Source organism: Colletotrichum spaethianum, assembly GCF_022836535.1.
Source record: "Colletotrichum spaethianum MAFF 239500 DNA, contig14, whole genome shotgun sequence".
Classification (NCBI taxonomy): Eukaryota; Fungi; Ascomycota; class Sordariomycetes; order Glomerellales; family Glomerellaceae; genus Colletotrichum; species Colletotrichum spaethianum.
This window is the reverse complement of record NW_026054784.1, coordinates 990,342-1,008,026: the sequence shown is the minus strand read 5'-3', so window position 1 is coordinate 1,008,026 and position 17,685 is coordinate 990,342. Positions and strand designations below refer to the sequence as shown.

Below are 17,685 nucleotides of genomic sequence, written 5' to 3'. Positions count from 1 at the left end.
CACGTAGGGCAGAGCAGGAGTACCACGATGAGATTTTCTTTAAAAAGGCCGCATTCTCTCGATTGCTGTGACATAGGGAAAATGTACAGAATAGTCTACCCCTCAACAGGCGTGTCTTGCCGAGTCTAATGGATCGCTCCTCTCGTCCCCCTTCATTGGCGATGTCACGTTTCACTCTGGTTGTGGTGGGTGCTTGCAAGGCACATTTAAGCCTTGTCCTGGTTGTGGTAGTTGACGTTGTCGTTCCAGCTGTTTGGAATGTTAGTGACGTCTCGCCGGGGAGGCCTTTTCATTCCGCCGAAGTTCGACTTCAAAGAAGAATCACAAGGAGGAGGAGAATACGCACAAGATGGTCTTGTCACCGTTGCCCCATGGGTAGTTCTTGGTGCGGATGTTCTGGTAGGGGTACTCGACGCGCTCCTCCAGAGGGGGAAGGTGGCTCCAGTGCTCCCAGTGCTCGTTCCAGAGGACCCAGGCGTTGGCGGCAGCGAGGCCAAGGGCGGGGATGCAGCCGCTGTGGAGGAGCATTTCGTCAGCATTTCTGTCAGGATACAAGTCTCTCGCCATTCCCCGAATCAAATCCCGCGTTCGTTCAGAGCTCAATTGTCTCGTCTGTTTCGATACGCTGGTCGTCGTTGGCGGACACAGATCACTGAGCGGACGTCTTGCAGACGGGGGATTCGGTCTTCGGGTGGAGTTTCACTGGGATTGGGTGAGGGCATACTAGATGGAGATCTTGCGCCAGAGGGCTGGCAGTCAATGGGTTAGCCGTTTGGTTTCCAGAATTTGATGTTCGCTTTCCCCCTCCTCGAGCCGGAGTCAATTGGCTTCAATTGACTTGGCCCAGCACGGAGGGAGAAGTCCCATCAGACCACGGAGACTAGAGAGGACGAACCAGTGGTGCCGGCAGCGTGGTGCTTAGCGGCCTCACGCTCCTTGATGAAAGCGTTGTCGGAGGTGCTGGCGAAGCGGCGCTGGACGGTGGAGCGGGTGGCCGGGGCGCGGGCGGCGCGCGCGGCGGCGGCGAGGAGCTGACGCTGCATTTTGTGTCTCGTTGTCGGTGGAGGGGAGAGGGTTCTCGTTTGTTTCGGTCGGCCGGCGGCTCGGTGGTGGTGGATTCCAAGAGGGTTTGTGAGGAAGTTCGGTGATCAGGTCATTTTCGAACTTCCGGTATGGAGCCGCCAGGCGCAGAGCTCGGTTAGCGGGAACGTCACGGCCTTGTTTGCGGCCTGGATTGTTAGGCTCTTAGGTTGGCAGGGTTGGGATGACTAAATGATGTCAGGTCATTTGCGGAGGAAATAGGAAGGGAGGGCCCGGCCGGACGCCTTTGTCAGAGAAGTACCCTGGAAAGCAGGTGCAATGTAAGCCAGCGAATCTCCATTACTTGCTGGAGGTCTAGCGCACCTCAAGAAATAAGAATTGCAAGCTTGCATGACACTGATATCATGTTCCTCATTTCACGAATCAATCGACAGTTCATCTAAAAGTGCATTGGCTTTGGGAAATTAGGACGGACATGCATCGATCACGTGCACTATCACGGGATACCGCGCTGAAGCTCGCGTTCGCCCCCCTCCATGACGGCAACTATGTCGCGTTGACCAGGGCGTCTGAGTACCATTGTATGTTCATCCGCAACGTTTTCCATGTCTTTTGATCTCATGAGCCAGTTCGATCAGTAGTTGGAGGATTCCGGGAATGCAGTGTGGGATTTCAAGACTGTTTTTGCCTCACTTATCTCTCGCTCCCTGATGCATTTTCATTGCCACCGCCGACTTCGCTCTGATACCTTGGGCATGGGACTGGAAGCAACTTGAATTTGGCGTTTATTGAATTCGATCTTTTGACTCGCGACTTCGGACACCGGCAAGATTTCGAACAGGATGGGGCTGCGTATTACAACGTGGAATGGTGAGTGACTTTGATATACTTATGAGGTAAATGTTGACTGACATTGCCAACTACAGTCAACGGCATCAGGTACTGTCGCTTCTCATAAGCGCTACTATATGCTCGGTCTAATATGTCCCAGAAACCCGTTCGGCTACCAACCATGGAGCACAAACCGAACTTTTCAGGTTTGTCTATCGCCCAGTCGTGGAGTTGCTCAGCTCGTTGCTCGTGTCTGATCAGCTCACCAGTCAATGTTCGAAATTCTGGAGGCGGACATTGTGATCATACAAGAGACCAAGATACAGCGCAAAGACCTTCGCGATGACATGGTCCTCGTCCCCGGCTGGGACGTCTTTTTCAGCCTCCCAAAACACAAGAAAGGTGAGCCTAGACACCTTGAGATGGGTGGACGTGACCTAACCCATCGGACAGGATACTCGGGTGTCGCAATCTACACCCGCAACGCAACATGCTGCCCGATCCGCGCCGAGGAGGGCATCACAGGCATCCTCACTGGCCCCAACTCCACCACCAGCTTCCGCGACTTGCCCGAGGCTCAGCAAATCGGCGGCTACCCGCGACCGGACCAGCTGTTAGGCGAGGTGGACGAGGCGACGCTCGACTCCGAGGGCCGTTGCGTTGTGCTCGAGTTCCCGGCCTTTGTCCTGATTGGCACCTACAGTCCGGCGACGCGCGACTCGTCCCGCAACGATTTCCGGCTGGGGTACCTCAACGCTCTCGACGCGCGGGTGCGGAACCTCGTGGCGGCGGGGAAGCAGGTCATCCTGACCGGGGATTTGAATGTGATTCGCGACGAGATGGATACCTGTAACGTCAGGGAGGCACTCCGCAAGGAGGGCATGTCAGTGGAGGAGTGGATGGGAATGCCGAGTCGGCGGCTGTTCAACCATCTCGTCTTTGACGGGCAAGTCACCGGTGAAAGGGATGAAGGACGAGAAACGCCGGTGCTTTACGATCTGACACGGATCTTCCATCCCACACGGCTGGGCATGTTTACATGCTGGGACACAAAGAGGAACACGCGACCAGCCAACAACGGTAGCCGGATCGACTACATCCTCTGCTCCGCCGGCATCAAGGACTGGTTCACGGACTCCAACATCCAGGAGGGCCTGATGGGATCAGATCACTGCCCCGTGTACGCAAACATGGCCGACACCGTCAAGGCCAACGGCAAAGATACGTCTGTGCTGGACCTCATGAACCCCGACGGCATGTTTCGGGACGGCAAACGGCTTAGGGAATGGTCGGCCAAAGACCTGCTCCCTCTATCTGCCAAACTCATCCCTGAGTTCGACCGGAGACGGAATATCCGCGACATGTTCATGAAAAAACCCGCCGCAAAACCTTCGCCAAACCCAGCTTTGAGTGCCGTCGAGTTGCAAAGTCTCGTTTCCGAGGAGCCGCCCACGCCCCAAGAGAAAGAAAATCCGGAACCCTCGCAACAAGAAGCATCGGAGCCACCAGCGTCGCAAGCATCCGTCCAGTCGAACCCTGTCAAGCCGTCACTTGCCCCTTCAACCACAAGACCCCCAGCCTCACAAACAAAATCCCCCGTAAAGCGAGTATCAGAGACGACAATGTCAACGAAACGTCCCGCAAAGAAGACGAAAACCACCGATACCGATTCCTCCTCTAAGCAAAGCACCCTCACAGGCTTCTTCAAACCCAAGCAACCGCCCCCAAAGCCGATACCCACCGAGGCCGACCCGACGAGGCCAAACCAGCTATCGCCCACAAACAACAGAGGTGCAGCAGGCTCAGGCGGTGGCCTGAGCCGCCCATCCCTATCAGGGATATCAAAGACTCCCCCTCCTCCCTCCGTAGGCGCAGTAGCCGCAGACGCCCCGCCGCCACCGGCCCCTTCCCCGTCACTCTCCGCAACCAATTCCGTCGCTGCGTTTGCGGTTGCATCTGCGCTCGACACCTCGGAAAAGGTCTTTGACCCTATCGAGGTCAAGGAGTCTTGGTCCAGGTTTAACCTGGGGAAGAGGGTCGTGCCAAAGTGCGAGCATGGAGAGCCCTGCATCATCCTCCAGACTAAGAAGCCGGGCGTCAACTGTGGTAAGCTGCTTCTTCTTGTTCCCATTCGTCTTGTGGCCTTTGTTTCTTTGTGGCCTTTATGAGGCCCAATGCCTCCATTCAGGCCCCTTGAGCTGCGGCTGACCCTTCATGCAGGCAGGTCGTTCTACATTTGCCCCAGGCCGCTCGGAAAGTCGGGGGAAAAGGAGAAGGGAACGGAGTGGAGATGCGGGACCTTCATCTGGAGCAGCGACTGGAAGAAGGATCAGTCCTAGATTCGCTATCGTGCTATCCTTTCTTCGTGATCATGATGGGTTGCGTGTGGCATTGAAGTGATTAGACGGCTTCCATGTTATTCAAGATGGTTGCTTTTGTGCCCTACAATGCCTCAGAGAAATGAGATATGACCATTATGGATCCGCCGCCGCCGCTGCCGCCACCGACGACCTCCGCTGCTTGTTTTCAGCAACTTATCTCGACATATCGTGTTACCGTGCCCTTTTCCAAGTGTTTAAAAGCAAGGCTGGTTTCTAACAAAGCAGGATTCTCGCCCTGGCCGCAGCCTTCTTCACCCGACGCTGGACGCATACCCATGAGATCCGGAGAATCCTCGAGGGTATTTATTGTGAGGCTTCCTGCCTCGCAGAAGGCGTCTGTCTAGCCCTAGCATGAGATGTCACTGATTCCTGAAACAGGGCGGCATGATTTCCATGCTCCAGCCGATGGCTGGATATCGCTGTGGCCTCATCTCGATGGCGAGGCAGCTGGCTTTGTGGACTGGGCAGATGTGCTTCTACGGCTACGACGACGCTTCTCTGAAGGCTTGCGTGGAGTATATCGATAGTCTGGGTGCAGTTTGTTATGGCGTTCCTTGTACGCTTTGGCGAGCGCCCTATATCTCTCCTGAACCTCGTGTGATTCGGCATTCCAGGCCCTGCCCAGAATTCCCGCTATGCAGAGGTCAGTAGCAGCACTCGATGCAAATCATGCCTGGGAACTCACAGATGTCGTTGTTCTGAAGGTGAGGATTCATCTGCTTGATCTGCGCTTGGTAATCTTTGCGGTAGAGAATGAAGGCATTGGGAGGGCGAGGGATCTTAGGCTCCCGCTCGGGAGTGTTGACGTAGTGATCCATTGCACCAAACGCTTCCTCGAGGAGTTGTGGTGGCGGCTTTCGCACAACAACAGCGATGCCATTGACTGACACAATCATGTGTGACCCGGTGATGAATCTACTACAAGGACCAAGGACCCATCTGTCGATGTTCGTGTAGATGCCATCTTTTACCCACATGACCGGCTTGCGGAGAATACGCCTGCAATCATAGATTAGGAACCAGCACCACGAAAGAATAGCAAAGAAAACCATAGTGCGAATGCTTACCCCATCTGCAAGGCCATAAACAGCCGGCCTTCTTCGCCGAAGGCGATGTAATCACCTCCCGAGACAGCGATGGTGGACTCAAAAGTGTTTAGATGGAGGTCCAAGATCTCTGTCACAACGCGAAGGACCTCGGGGTGGACTTGTGTAGGGTCTATGCTTCGAGCCACAGTCTGACCGGGGTTAAACTTCAATGCCATGATGAATGAAAGTGTGAATTGAAATGGCGGTGTAAGGTGGAGTGCGTCGTCAATGTATAACTGTAGACGACTTGTGTTCTTCGAGAGACCTTGAGCAATGGATATGAATCTACTTTGAGAGAGGTAACCTGGCTCTGGGATATTATGGAAGAGCGAAGCTGTGGATGGCTGTGTCGATAGGCCTATATAAGAAACCTTTGATAAGACGTCTGATGGGTGGCCACAGCGGATGGTCCGAAGGACGTTGGGGAGAGATTTGAGGGAGACAACATGGCCCTCGCCATCGTGGATCTGCAATGTGCTATGGGCAGAAGAAGGACCCGAATTTGGGGAATAAAGCGCCACTTTCCCTTCAGGAAGCGAGAGAGCCGTGGCATCACCGCGAGGACGGTTGGTCTCGAGGCGAACGCCCAGCATTTCTTCCAGCGAGACCCATGTCTTGGGAATGTAGGAGGCTGCAGGGGGTGCTTCTTTCTTATTTCAGATTTGGCCAGACTTTATTAGCTAGACCAGGGTAAGGTGTGTATTTGGGTATGCATCTTGCGAAGGAGGAGGCGTGTGGATTGGAAGGTGGTCGCTTTCCAAGTTTGGATACCGTGTTGTCCGTACTGTACATGGTTTCCCACACAACGATACGTAGCCGACAGGCTTCCCAGTAAACAGGGGGGGTGGGGGGTTGCCTGCTTCCTTGGACAACGATTCGAGGACTCAGGTGCCTCGACCTCCAATTAGCTTAGACGACCGGGTCTTGAGCAAGCCCGTCTCTAGCAGCAAGGCACCAGCCATCACGATGGGAAACGGCTACTTACAGCTGCGTGCAGCATCTTTTGGGTTCCCAACAAGTACCGACACTTCTCGCCGCAGCCTGCTCTCGCTATTATTGTCACGGCTGTCTCTAACAGACGTTTTTAGCATCCTTTTCTCCAGCAACTTCCTTCTCCTCAACTACGCTTGAAGCGGTGATTTGGGCCACGGGACGGTATCTGGCGCTACGTGTCAGCAACCGTATATAAGCGTCAACGCGGTAGTCGCCCCAGAGTATGGGGATTACGTCAGCATCTTGCGATACCAGCACGGGGAAGCCGTAGAAGTCGCACTGCCATGATACGTTACTTGGGCACATACGGTTACACAGGTTTTTAAGGTAGGTCGCCGAGTCGGCGATCGAGCCCCGGCAGGATTTACATATCAGCCATTTGCAGGCGACTTCAGCGTTCCCAACTACCTACCTGTCACTTGCGCACTCGGTGGGCTGTGCATCATATATGAAAGCAACCACCGCACGTGTCTTTTGTTCTCGCGTATAATTCCCTTTGGCGGTACGAACACTAGCAGACTAGTATGTTGTCAAGCAGACAAGATGACGCCGTGCTCCGTGCAAGGAACATGCCAGGTTCAGGCACCGATGCCACGCCGTTGCCAGCTAACCTACACATCCAGGATCCTGGATAGAGAGCAGGACCTCTCATGAGCTTTCTCTTGGTATCTTTGTATGTCAATCCTTTCGTAAGTTAACGTATGATGGCTCCAAGCCCTTAGGAGCCGTCCACGTTGCTTTGGCGAAGCTTTGACGACATGCTCGAGTCTCTATTGGTGACTAGTCAGAAACATTCAATTGCATGGTTTTTGTCATTGGGGTTTCTACTTTTCTCTTGGTCATCTTTCCCGACCACGCTTTCCATTCTCGGCTAACCACAGGGAGACTGCAATGAGGGCAGTCTTCCTGGATGGGCGTCCTGCCCTCCAAAACACAGCTGTCTCCAATACATCTACTCCATAATATCTACAGATGTCATCGCAGTGAATGTGTTCAGCAAAAGGACATCTGCTTCTATATTTTCCTCCCACCCCTCTCTTTTCTGGTGTTCCACGCCGCAGCTATTTTAGTCCTTTCTTTTTCTAGAAGACACCTGCATGTCTTTGACTCTTATAAAATTCTTCTCCGTCCCTACAATCAGTACACCACTTCTTCCGCTACCACCTACTAGAGCTGTTCCGCCACCGTTCACTCTCATCTCCCGGTTACAATGTCTCGGAATGACGAATCATCACCGACCGAAGGCCGCGTTGTCTTAAGAACACAGGGCATGAACGAGGTTCTACCTCGACACGACCTCGATTTGTTCACGTCTTCAGCGACGTTCCCACCTGGAGAATGGGTTCTCTCTGAGCTTGGTTATCCTCACCAATTTCAAGCCGCATATTGCGTGCGAAATTCCCAGGGACAAATGATACGAGCGCCAATGCCACTGGTCAATGTCTCTGCAGTCACAAATCAGCAAGAAATATATGATCACTGCACAGTCTATCATTATGACCCGGGTAAGTCCCACGATTATGGAAGAGAAAAAATCTGACACCGATCAGCGTATCAAAGCCAAGGGGACACACAGATTAACCATGCCGTTGCCGCCATTGGTCAGCAGGAGGAGCAAATCGGCAACATGCTGTCGTCACAGGAGCAGGGCGATTACCAACAGGGTTCGACACACTCCCGAGCAACTAATCATCACCACGTCGATCTTGACGTCAAGCATGATTTCTTTTCGCCAAACGAAACGACACTCTTTGCCAGCCCGCCACCGTATTCGTCACTTGTAGCAGCACATGTACAAGCACACGCCACTTCCACAAAAAGCCGGTCAACAACCGCGCAGACATCAATGCATGGTTCGAACATGATCGATTTTCCAGGGAAAAGCGCCACCAGCGGTTATCCACCTTATCAGGAGGAGTTGGTCGTTGACAGCTTGTTCAACGACACCTCGTACCACAATATTTTTCATAACTCTAGGCAAGCAGAAACCCATGGCCTCGAGAGCTTCTCTCCGAAAGATTCATTCAACCCGGATATCCAAGGAGCTTCGTTCCTGAGTGCTGAACCTTTCGAAATGGCACTCCCCCCGACTATGTTGTCTCAATTTGACGAACAAGCATTTGACGAGCTTTTTCGCCAAAGAAGCGATTTAAACTGCAAGGTTGATGAAACACGCGTTGGAGGCAACGTGGATGGACTAGAAGATGACACTGCCCTAACGAGAGCAACGAAATGAACCTTTCGCTTGTGTTCCCCTGTCTGGACGGGATTGGGTATGGGCTTTGAGTCGGCGCACTATGGCGGCTGGGTGTTGATTTTGTCATGTTGGGGTCTGTTTTCCGAGACTAGGACAGGGTGGACAAGTTCAACGAAGATCTTCATGCGTTCAGGTCATTGTGGACTGGGTCAAAGTAGCCTCTGGTCTTTAGCAGTGTTTTGACCGCCTCTCGGGTGCGCAAGGGTTTTGCGATGACGGGGCGGTGGCAGGTAACGGTGGGAGGTATTTAGGATCGCGTTGCATTTCTCGCTTCTGTTGTCAGCTGCTCACGTGGCAGTTGTAATCTAGCCTAGACAATTTTACGAAAATTTAGGGAAAGAGTTTGCTAAAAACACAGGCCCAAATCTCACCAGTGACTGTGCACATTCCCCAGATGCTGGGGCTTTGGCCAATGAAGGAAGGGAAAGCTGAGAAATCGGTGTGTTGGAATCCTTACGAGGAACAAACAACAAGTGATGACAGGATGATGCTCCAACGGGCGCTACGGGGATAGAAAGAATATAATTGGTTACCAAGAGATGCAAGAAGCAGCAAACGATGTCATGTCTCATGCGTGATTGGGAGAGTAGACGAGGGTCGTCAAGATTAGCATATGGGCCAAGCCGAACTAGCTCAGCCACTGCATGGTAGTCCCTGCCCAGGCCCCACAAACCATCCCATCGAGGTGGGAATCTCAGGGTGAACATGGCGGGGGACGTCCCAGGTCCCCCCGTTCTGTTCTCCAATTCTCCCAGTCTCCCGATTTGCCTCGCCTCTTCAAACATGGGGGAATGGCGCAAAGAGACGTTTGCATTACTTCCCTAGAGAGAGCGAAAGGAAAATATATAAAAATTGTGTTGCTCGTGCCGCTCGTCCATGCCCCTCGTATCGGCCCGAAACGAGTCTTCTATGATAGCCACCTTCTCGACCTTTTGTGCAGGACGAGCTGACCGCAACAACAAAGCGACCAATGCCAGAGCCGCGCAAGCAAACCTTCATCCGGATTGGGCGAGATCAACACCTACTATTATATATGACATGTTGAGGGGGAGTGGACTTCGCTGCATGTCCAGGGATGTCGAAGGCAAGGGTGACACTGTACTACACTGGAAATGGCAGAAGGCGTTGGATGGGTTGGGCTACTCGATCAAGCTGCTGAATCTGAACCAACGTAACCAGTCAAATCTGCGTCTATCCGGTAGGGTATGTTCATCCCTGCCCTCACTCCATGCGACTGTTGAAGGTCTGCCACAGACGCGCTTCTGCACGCCGGCTGCTACCTTGCTCTTCTTTGCTGCCCTGTTCTCAAGCCTTTCCCTTCACTGAGCGGAGCAAACGCGGATATACCGTCACTGCGCTTGTCTTCACCCCTTCAACAGAAACAGGCCACCTTGCGGCTTCCGAGGATGTTTATCCCCCACCTTCCCCAATTTGCATCCCGCAGCCTGCAGAAGTAGCCTGGGAGGAGGCAGAAAGGCAGGGCCGACAACGCGTCTGCCATACCTCAAAATGCATTGCGGCAACCGCCAGTTTACTCTGACCCTGACCCGAACAGTACAAGCTCTCCTCTCACCGACTTTGTTTGTCAAGTAGACTGAGGAAAACGTCAACGATAACTTGGCGTCTGACATGCCCCAAGGCCATGCATGCGGCAAATTCCGATTCATTAAACGACTCAACACCGCTAGTCTGATACAGGGAACGACAAACGTTACGCCTTGATTAGTCGCAGCGTTGCCGCCTTGCACCTCCTCTACCCCCGCTCCGCTGTACGTCTTTCGAATCGGCGGCCCCTATAGCGACATGTCAACGCATGCAAAGGCAATGCCTGGACGCTAGGCCGTGGACAGGGAGGGCGAGAACATGGATATACAGCCGCCTTCCAGCGAGCATTGTCCGACAGGCTCAGCACGACAGCAGCAAACTGGTAGCGGCGTCTAATCCCAACCAATAAGCCATCCTCGGGCGTTGCGTCTACAGCTCTTCCTGAAGGCGCACCCAACAACCACTAAATGCCTTGGACCCGGCACTTGATACTATGCCGTATCTTCTCGCAAAGACCGGTCGAAAAACGTGACAGCCATGCACTGCATGACCGTGGGGTCACGGGCACCAGATGCTAGCCTAGAACCCCGTGGGCCATTAATCTGATATCCTCTGCGCTAACCCAAAGCGACAGCGAATTGCGTAGACCGACAGGCAGACGACTTCTTCGTCCTGCCTTCTTCCTGGTCCGCGGCCTGGCTTGCAAGTTGCCAATACGAATGCAGTTAGTATTCGAGGCCCTTGTTGTTGATCAGCTGTCTTTGAAAGCAGAGTTTTGACCGAAAGAAGCCTATTTCAAGTACCACCCTACTCTTGCATAACACAGTTTGAATACGGTTGCTTCCTCCATCAGTTTCTCATACCGTGATAGCCTGCTTGCCTTAGAGGAGCGGTCGAGCTTGGAGAAAATTAACATCTCAGTCTGACAGCCTCCGTCTCGCATGGGAGATGAGGCACAGCCGACGGTAGCGGTATGCAGAGTAGCATTCAATCTCCCACGAGCAAGCGCATGAGATTGACACCACTCATTGACATACAGCAGGCTGGCGTTAGGCGCGCTTTTTTGAAGGGATAAAACACCGTTTGTTTGTCTATGGCTGACTGGGCAGACTGTACCGCCCTCGGGATACGAACGAGGCTACGTTACTAATGAAGATTCATCAAGCGGGATGTCGGCATATGTGCTGGACAAGCGCTTCTCTCATGCAAAGTAGTTGGGGAGATGTACGTGCGCGCTTGAGGCGATCATGATCGAGGAATGGCCAATATACGTATGGCCCACATCAATCTGTTTGCTACGAAGATCATGGGGCCGGTGACAGGCTGCGGTCCGAACTCTCCAACGACTCAGGTCCAGCGTGGCTTACTGCTACCCCTGGAAGACAGCCTTAGACCTCTTGGTTCACGTTCGTGACCAGGCCAGCATTCAAATCGGATTGCTTGCAGACTCTCCCTGTCACATCAGTCCTGTGCCCTCCAACATTCCCACGCCCAATCTTGGGACCACCCCCTCATCCGGCTCAACATCGGGATCGAAACTGACCATCTGGTCTTGACTAGGGTCCAGTGATCGGGATCAAAGGAAAGAAAGCCTGGTGGAGGGGCTGTGGAGGGACTGGGGGGAAACGAAGGTATTGGCACGAGACGGTGCCAGAAAGCTGGGCAAACATTTCTCCCCAGGATGACAGGGAGCCTAAGCTACTTTTGGTATCTTGGAACGAGCGGACAAAACTGTGAGCAACATCCAGTTGTCGTAAATTGCGTTGACTCAATAAAGAGGCATTCTTCACCAAGAACTCGGTGGCCCGATCGCTTCTTGCCGCCTTGAGAGGTCTTGCGACAAGGCGACCGCTACCCTTCACCGCCCGCTCTCCTGGCAGCAAGATCATTCTCGAACTTGGACCAACCTAGGGGTCAAGAACCATACGCTTGTTTAAAAAAGAGAAGCCCTGCCCAATCGTAGCGAAATCGTGGAAATCGTGGCTGTCCCATTCGTTGGCTCTCTTCACGACGGGCCTGACATCGAGGAGGGCTGCAAACTCATTCAGTGGACATGAGAACGAGCGGAAGTTGGTCCCATTCGTCGGGTAGGCGAGCTCTCGATGCTCCAACTCGGTCCCGCACGGATTCCTCTCATGCCCAGACATTGAGGAGACGAATCATGTAAAGCTCAGGGACGGGCCAAGGAACAGACAGGCCGATTGCGATGGGCCCGGATCGCCCAGAGACTGGCGAGGGGACTTTTGGTCTGGACCTTGCATCAACAGAGCTCCAACGGACCTACAGGGATTACGAATGAGCCAAGAACGCCGGCTTCCCCCCTCTTACTCCGTGCTGGGCCTCAAAGAACTACCGAGGGGCGGGGGCGTTGCCTTTCTTTTCTCCCTTAGTCTATTTGGGTCAGATTTAGCGAACATAGGGATGACCGTAGCAGGAATTCGTTTGAAAGCAGGTTTTTTTTCTTTTCTTAAATGGAGCTCGTTGTTGAAGACGAATAGCAAGTAGTTGACTTGATACGGGCGGATGGGTAACAACACGTCACTGCTGGGATAAGGCATGACCGAGCACACTATCCTGGGAGCCGAATGCTGTGCCGTAGCAGGAGGTGTTCCGTCGGTGCGAGGTGCCATGTCTTGGTGAACGCCGGATAGCGAATGACCCAGACTGAACTCATAGGCGAGGGAGCCTCCTCTGCCTCTTTGTCAACGGTCCAGGATACGTTGGAAATCGCAGGCTCGCGAGCTCAGCAAGGAAGAAACGAGACCAGCCTTGTAGTCCTAGACACGGGAGCCGCCGCGGGGGAGAGGTCAGCACGAGTAGAGACATTCGCAGTGGCGGCCAGACCCTTGGAGACTGAGCAGAATGTAATAGTGTCTCAGTTCGCGAGACAGTAGTCCATTTCTAGGAGACGGGACGAAAAGTTCTCCCCTGATGGTCAAAAGGCTTCGGACACGGGGAAGCACAAGAATCACAGGTCCTCCCCGTTTACTGCGTTCCAGTGGGAAACGTATATGCTCACGAATGTTGATAAGGTTCAAAGGTAACAAAACTACCAAGCAACAACGACGCAGACTCCGCCACCAGCCCACGATGTTTCCACACCGTTCCGCAACAGTGAGGGGGAGAGCCCTCGAAGAAAGGTAAATAAACAAACGCCTCCTTGAGGAAGGAGGGACAAGAAATGACCGAACACCGAGATGCGATAAGTCGGTTCTACAATCCACTGCCTCTTTTCTCCCATGGAGTCCGACTCCGAACAATGACGGACGTAGGCAACGTCTAGTCCTCCTGGTAGGAGATTTTGCGCATCTCTCCTAGCCTGTGTCTTGCGGCCGAGAGGGCGTTCTCCAGCTGCAGAATCTCGACCTAAACGAGTAGCGCGGCACACGTCAGCATAACTTTTTCTCATCGATCTCAAGGCAAGCGCTAGCCGCCAAAGATGAGACGGCTGGAACGGGAGACGCCTCCATCGTTGTCGTCGTCGCCGTCGTAAAGCAGTCACAAATTTACAAGAACAGAAACCACGTACCTGTTGTTCCATCTCCCGGACCTTGAACTCGTGGGCTCCGAGCTTGGAGTAGTCGACCGCCTCGTCCTCCGCGTTGCGGTCCTTGATCATGCTCTGCACTTGGCGCACAAGCGCTCTGCAGGCGGCGCCGACAGCCTTGCTGGCCTGCTCGAGGTTCTCCTGACTCTTGGACATGAAGCCCGCCTTGACTCTGCTGGCGGCGACGAGCTGGGCGGTGGACGCCGCCACGTCGTTCGATGCCACGATGAGCTGCTCAGGGCTGTTGCGGTTCGACAAGACGCCGTCTGCGGTCTCGATGAGGGTGTTGGTCGAGGAAGCGACAGCCTTGGCAGCCGAGATGAGACCCTCGGTCCACCTGTTGTTCTTCTTGTAGAAGGCGGTTCTCGAAGACGAGCCACGCCCCGCCTGCACAATCTCTTGTTGCGTTACGGTGGCAGCCTTGATCAGCTGTGCAATGGCGTTGGTGATGGCCATGGCCGCGTCGAGAATGCCATCGTGCACCTTGAGCTCGTAGGTGGAGTATCCGTCGCGCGGCTTGTTCTTAAGCTTGGCCAGGCGAGCAGCCGCAGCAGCAATAGCATCGGCAGCCTTGCTAAGTTCCTGGTCGACGATGTCTCCCAGGTCGCCCTTGCCAGCGAGCTTGCCGGTGTTCGGCGCAAAAGTCTCAACAAGCTTGTTGAGCTTCTGTAGGTTCATCTGCACGTCATTGTTGCTGTTGATGACGACGTCGGTCTTCTGGATGGGGTCCATGCCTTCCAGACGGAAGCTCTGGAGACCGCGGAAGAACTTGACGGTGGAAGCAGCGGACTGCCGGGTGCCGTTCATCAGAGCGTCGCTCTTCTTCTCGTCAGTCGCCAGGCGGGTGATACCCTTCGCGTTGCTGCAGACATCCGCAACAGCGCCCGCGAAAACGTTGATGGCCTTGATCAGCTCCGCATGTGTGGCGTTGGGGCCATCAGCGATGAAGTTGTTGAAGGCGGTCGCAAACTCCATTGCGCTGGACGAAGCCTTCTCGATTTGAGACAGGACATATGATGGCGAGGCGTTCTGGTTTCCGGCCTGCATAGTAGAGTCCAGCTCGTAGAGCGCATCATCCACTCTCTGCACTCCTGACTGCAGTACTGAGTCAATGATGTCGTTGATCTTGTCCAGGTTGGCCATGATCAAGGCATCGATCTGTCCGTCGATGACGGTGTCGGTATCACCCTGGTTCAGCTTCAGCTCGTTGAGCTCAATAAGGGTCTGGTCCATGCCAGCCTTGTAAACCTCCAACTCCTCTTCCTTGTCGCGGAGAAGCTGCTCCAGATCGGAGCTGCCGTCCCTGAGCTTCGACTGGGCATCCTCCAGAGCTCGGGACTTGAGCCGCAGAGCCTCCTCGAGGTCGGCCATCTCGCGGTTGTACTTGGACAGCATTGTTGAAAGCTCATTTCCTTTGCTCCTCTCAATGTTGTCGGCACGGTCCAAGGCCATGCGCAGTTCGCGCTTGAGCTTCTCAACCTCGTCCTTGTTCGCCCCTGACAGACGATCCTTGTCGTGAAGTGCACGATCCCTTTCTCTAATCATGTCCGCAAGCTCGAGGTTTTTCGTCTTGATCTCACGTTCCAGCTTCTCCCGGCGTTCAATGGCTTCTTGGGCAGAGGCAGCCTTGAGCTGTACAGACTTGAATTTCTGCAGCAGATCCAAATGTTCATGGCGAAGCTGGGAGTAAAGTTTCGCGAGGGCCTCGTACTTCGTGCGCCATGTGTTGACCTGTTCCTGGAGAGCTCTGATTTGGTCGTCCTTGCTAGTGATTTGTTGACCAAAGTGTCCCTGGATTTGGGCCAGCTCGCCCTCCAATGCCTTCACTCTCTGGTCGTATTGCTGAAGCATGAGCTGATCTCGCTCGTACTGGGCTCTCGCGTTGAAGTTTTCTTGTTCAAGCTCCGCAAGTCGGCCCTGAGTCTGATATTGCAATTGTTGCTGCATCAAAGCCTCCTGCTCACGTCGTTGCTGCTCCGCCAGTCTCCGTTGTTGCTCCTCGAAATCCCTTTGAGCCTGCTCTTGCGCCTGCTGCTGCATCATCATCTGGTTCCGCTGCTGTTCCTCAAGCACCCTCTGTTGCTCCTCATACTCCCGATTCTGGCGCTCCAGCTCGTTCTTCCAGAACTCAGAAATGTCGTCGGGCTCTTGGGATTTGGGCTCAGGAGGTGGAGTAGGGCGTCTTTCGATTTCCTGCTTTGGCCGGGCCGGCAGTGCGGGTGCATCGTCGTCCTCCGCCAAGAGGTTGGGTGGATCTTGCGGCAACTTCGGAATCGTGATCAAGCTAGTCAAGTAACGCAGGTTCGAGCACTCATAGTAGAACTTGACGAGGCGGTAGTGCTGTGCGTCGTATCTCTCGCGCAGAGGTGATAACGCCTCAACATCACCAGTTGCTGGGTTAGAGTTAGCAGGATTGGCCTCAGTCATTAGTTAAAGAGGTTGCGGGCTGCCTACTTGAGTGCATGGCGCGCAGCATGCTTGTGATGAACTTGTAGATACCGTAGCTCTCCTGCACGAGGGGCACTAGACAGGAAATCCGACACTCGTTGTTGCCTACGTGACGGAAGTGCGAGAAGATCAACTTCTGAAACTGCTCAATCTTGTCCTGTAGCGTCATCAGGTCGGTAATCGTCTCGTAGCCCTCGTTGGGATCGTTGATGGCTTTCAAGCTGAGATACTCCTCGTACTCAAACGTGCCATTGAACTCGGGATGTTGCTGGTGGAAGGAGAGTTTGGCCAACAGATAGTAGACGTATTCTCGGATCAGGGGGCTGTATCCTCGAACTCCTTCTCCGCCCATGCCGCGGTTCAAGCTATCGATCCAGCCCCTCTGTGCCATGGCCTCCCGCAAGGTATTCGGGTGTCCTTCCTGGAGGACTTTATGAACCGTTATCAGGGCCTTGAATGTCTGGACCTCATCGGCGAGAATGGGCTGGCTACAATAAATCTTCGTTAGCGACAGCTTCCTACTTACATCGGTGCACACTTACACCTTCATCCCGGCCCAGAAGGCCTGGGAGGACCGGTGGTCCCAGGTATACACAATACAACTACGGACATGTTTTCGCTTCGGCGCGGTCTCGTCGGGGTTCGTTGCCTTCTTGATGTTGATCGCCAACTCCTGATCGGTCCTTCAAAAGTATCAGTGCACTGTCGCAGACAGGTGAACAGCCAGCATTGGACGGCATTATCTCATGGACAAGGGAAAGACGGACTTGGTGTGCCTGGTATCCGGCACGGCGGCCATTTTGACGAGATTCTATGCGCGGGGTCGTTGGGTGCTGTCGGAGGTGGATGGCGGATATGGGGGGTTTCGGATGGTTCGAGGAAATGACGTCTCCCCACGGTTTAAGGAGAGAGCTCCACGTACACGCAACGCTGCCCGAATGTCGCTGCGAAGCAAGCAGAATACTTCAGGGAACGAACTTTTGAATTTGGCAAAGAGAAAATCGTGAGCGACTTCCGTGCCAAGTGGAAGAGGCGGGAAGAGTCGTCAGCGTTGACCAAGCTCCTCAGATGTCTGGAGTAGCTCGAGTGTGGCTGGGTTCTGCAACTTGCGCAAGCTCCGGGATTGCGCCAAGGCGTTGTCGTTGCGATCCGGCTTAGCCTGGGGCGGGTTGGGCATGAAGAGTATGGAACAATGCTAATCCGGCGGAGGTGCCAGTGTCAGCGTCGCTTCCAGCAGCGTCCCAGCGGTGACCAAGCACCCAAAGCTCCAGGCCGATGCCTGATCTGATGACGGTAATGGTGGGGTTCAGCCGCCAAGGTTAGCCCCAAAAGGCCCCTGCGTCGTTCTCAATACTCGTTTGCTGCGCTCGATCTACTATGTATGAGATCCCCACGCTTGCGAGACGGTGACAGAAGAGTTGACGGAGTGCACCAATGACAAGTGCAATCGATTGGCAAGTATCAGTTCGCAAGTCAAAGCAAAACGGAGGGGTGTGCTTCTGGAACGCACTCGTGGAAACGCAACTGCACGTGTCAGGTCTGAACCAACAAGCT

General features: G+C 54.0%; 4 protein-coding genes across 4 annotated transcripts; 1 reads left to right on the top strand and 3 right to left on the bottom strand.

Annotated features, from left to right (window-relative positions):
• Positions 1-206: 206 nt before the first annotated feature.
• On the bottom strand, positions 207-528 carry ColSpa_06228 (cytochrome c oxidase subunit 6A, mitochondrial; the record flags this gene model as incomplete). The annotated part of the gene is made up of 2 exons (XM_049272440.1): positions 207-249; positions 347-528. The coding sequence occupies 2 exons, from the start codon at positions 526-528 to the stop codon at positions 207-209; spliced, it is 225 nt and encodes a 74-aa protein (XP_049128397.1).
• Positions 529-2,144: 1,616 nt separating this feature from the next.
• Positions 2,145-4,211, top strand: ColSpa_06227 (DNA-(apurinic or apyrimidinic site) lyase 2; the record flags this gene model as incomplete). Its single annotated transcript, XM_049272439.1, has 3 exons — positions 2,145-2,274; positions 2,326-3,978; positions 4,093-4,211. The coding sequence occupies 3 exons, from the start codon at positions 2,145-2,147 to the stop codon at positions 4,209-4,211; spliced, it is 1,902 nt and encodes a 633-aa protein (XP_049128396.1).
• Positions 4,212-4,680: 469 nt separating this feature from the next.
• ColSpa_06226 (mating-type protein a-1) lies at positions 4,681-5,517 on the bottom strand (the record flags this gene model as incomplete). The annotated part of the gene is made up of 3 exons (XM_049272438.1): positions 4,681-4,886; positions 4,939-5,252; positions 5,321-5,517. The coding sequence occupies 3 exons, from the start codon at positions 5,515-5,517 to the stop codon at positions 4,681-4,683; spliced, it is 717 nt and encodes a 238-aa protein (XP_049128395.1).
• Positions 5,518-13,415: 7,898 nt separating this feature from the next.
• On the bottom strand, positions 13,416-16,930 carry ColSpa_06225 (endocytosis protein end4; the record flags this gene model as incomplete). Its single annotated transcript, XM_049272437.1, has 5 exons — positions 13,416-13,502; positions 13,666-16,076; positions 16,138-16,619; positions 16,674-16,814; positions 16,899-16,930. The coding sequence occupies 5 exons, from the start codon at positions 16,928-16,930 to the stop codon at positions 13,416-13,418; spliced, it is 3,153 nt and encodes a 1,050-aa protein (XP_049128394.1).
• Positions 16,931-17,685: the final 755 nt, after the last annotated feature.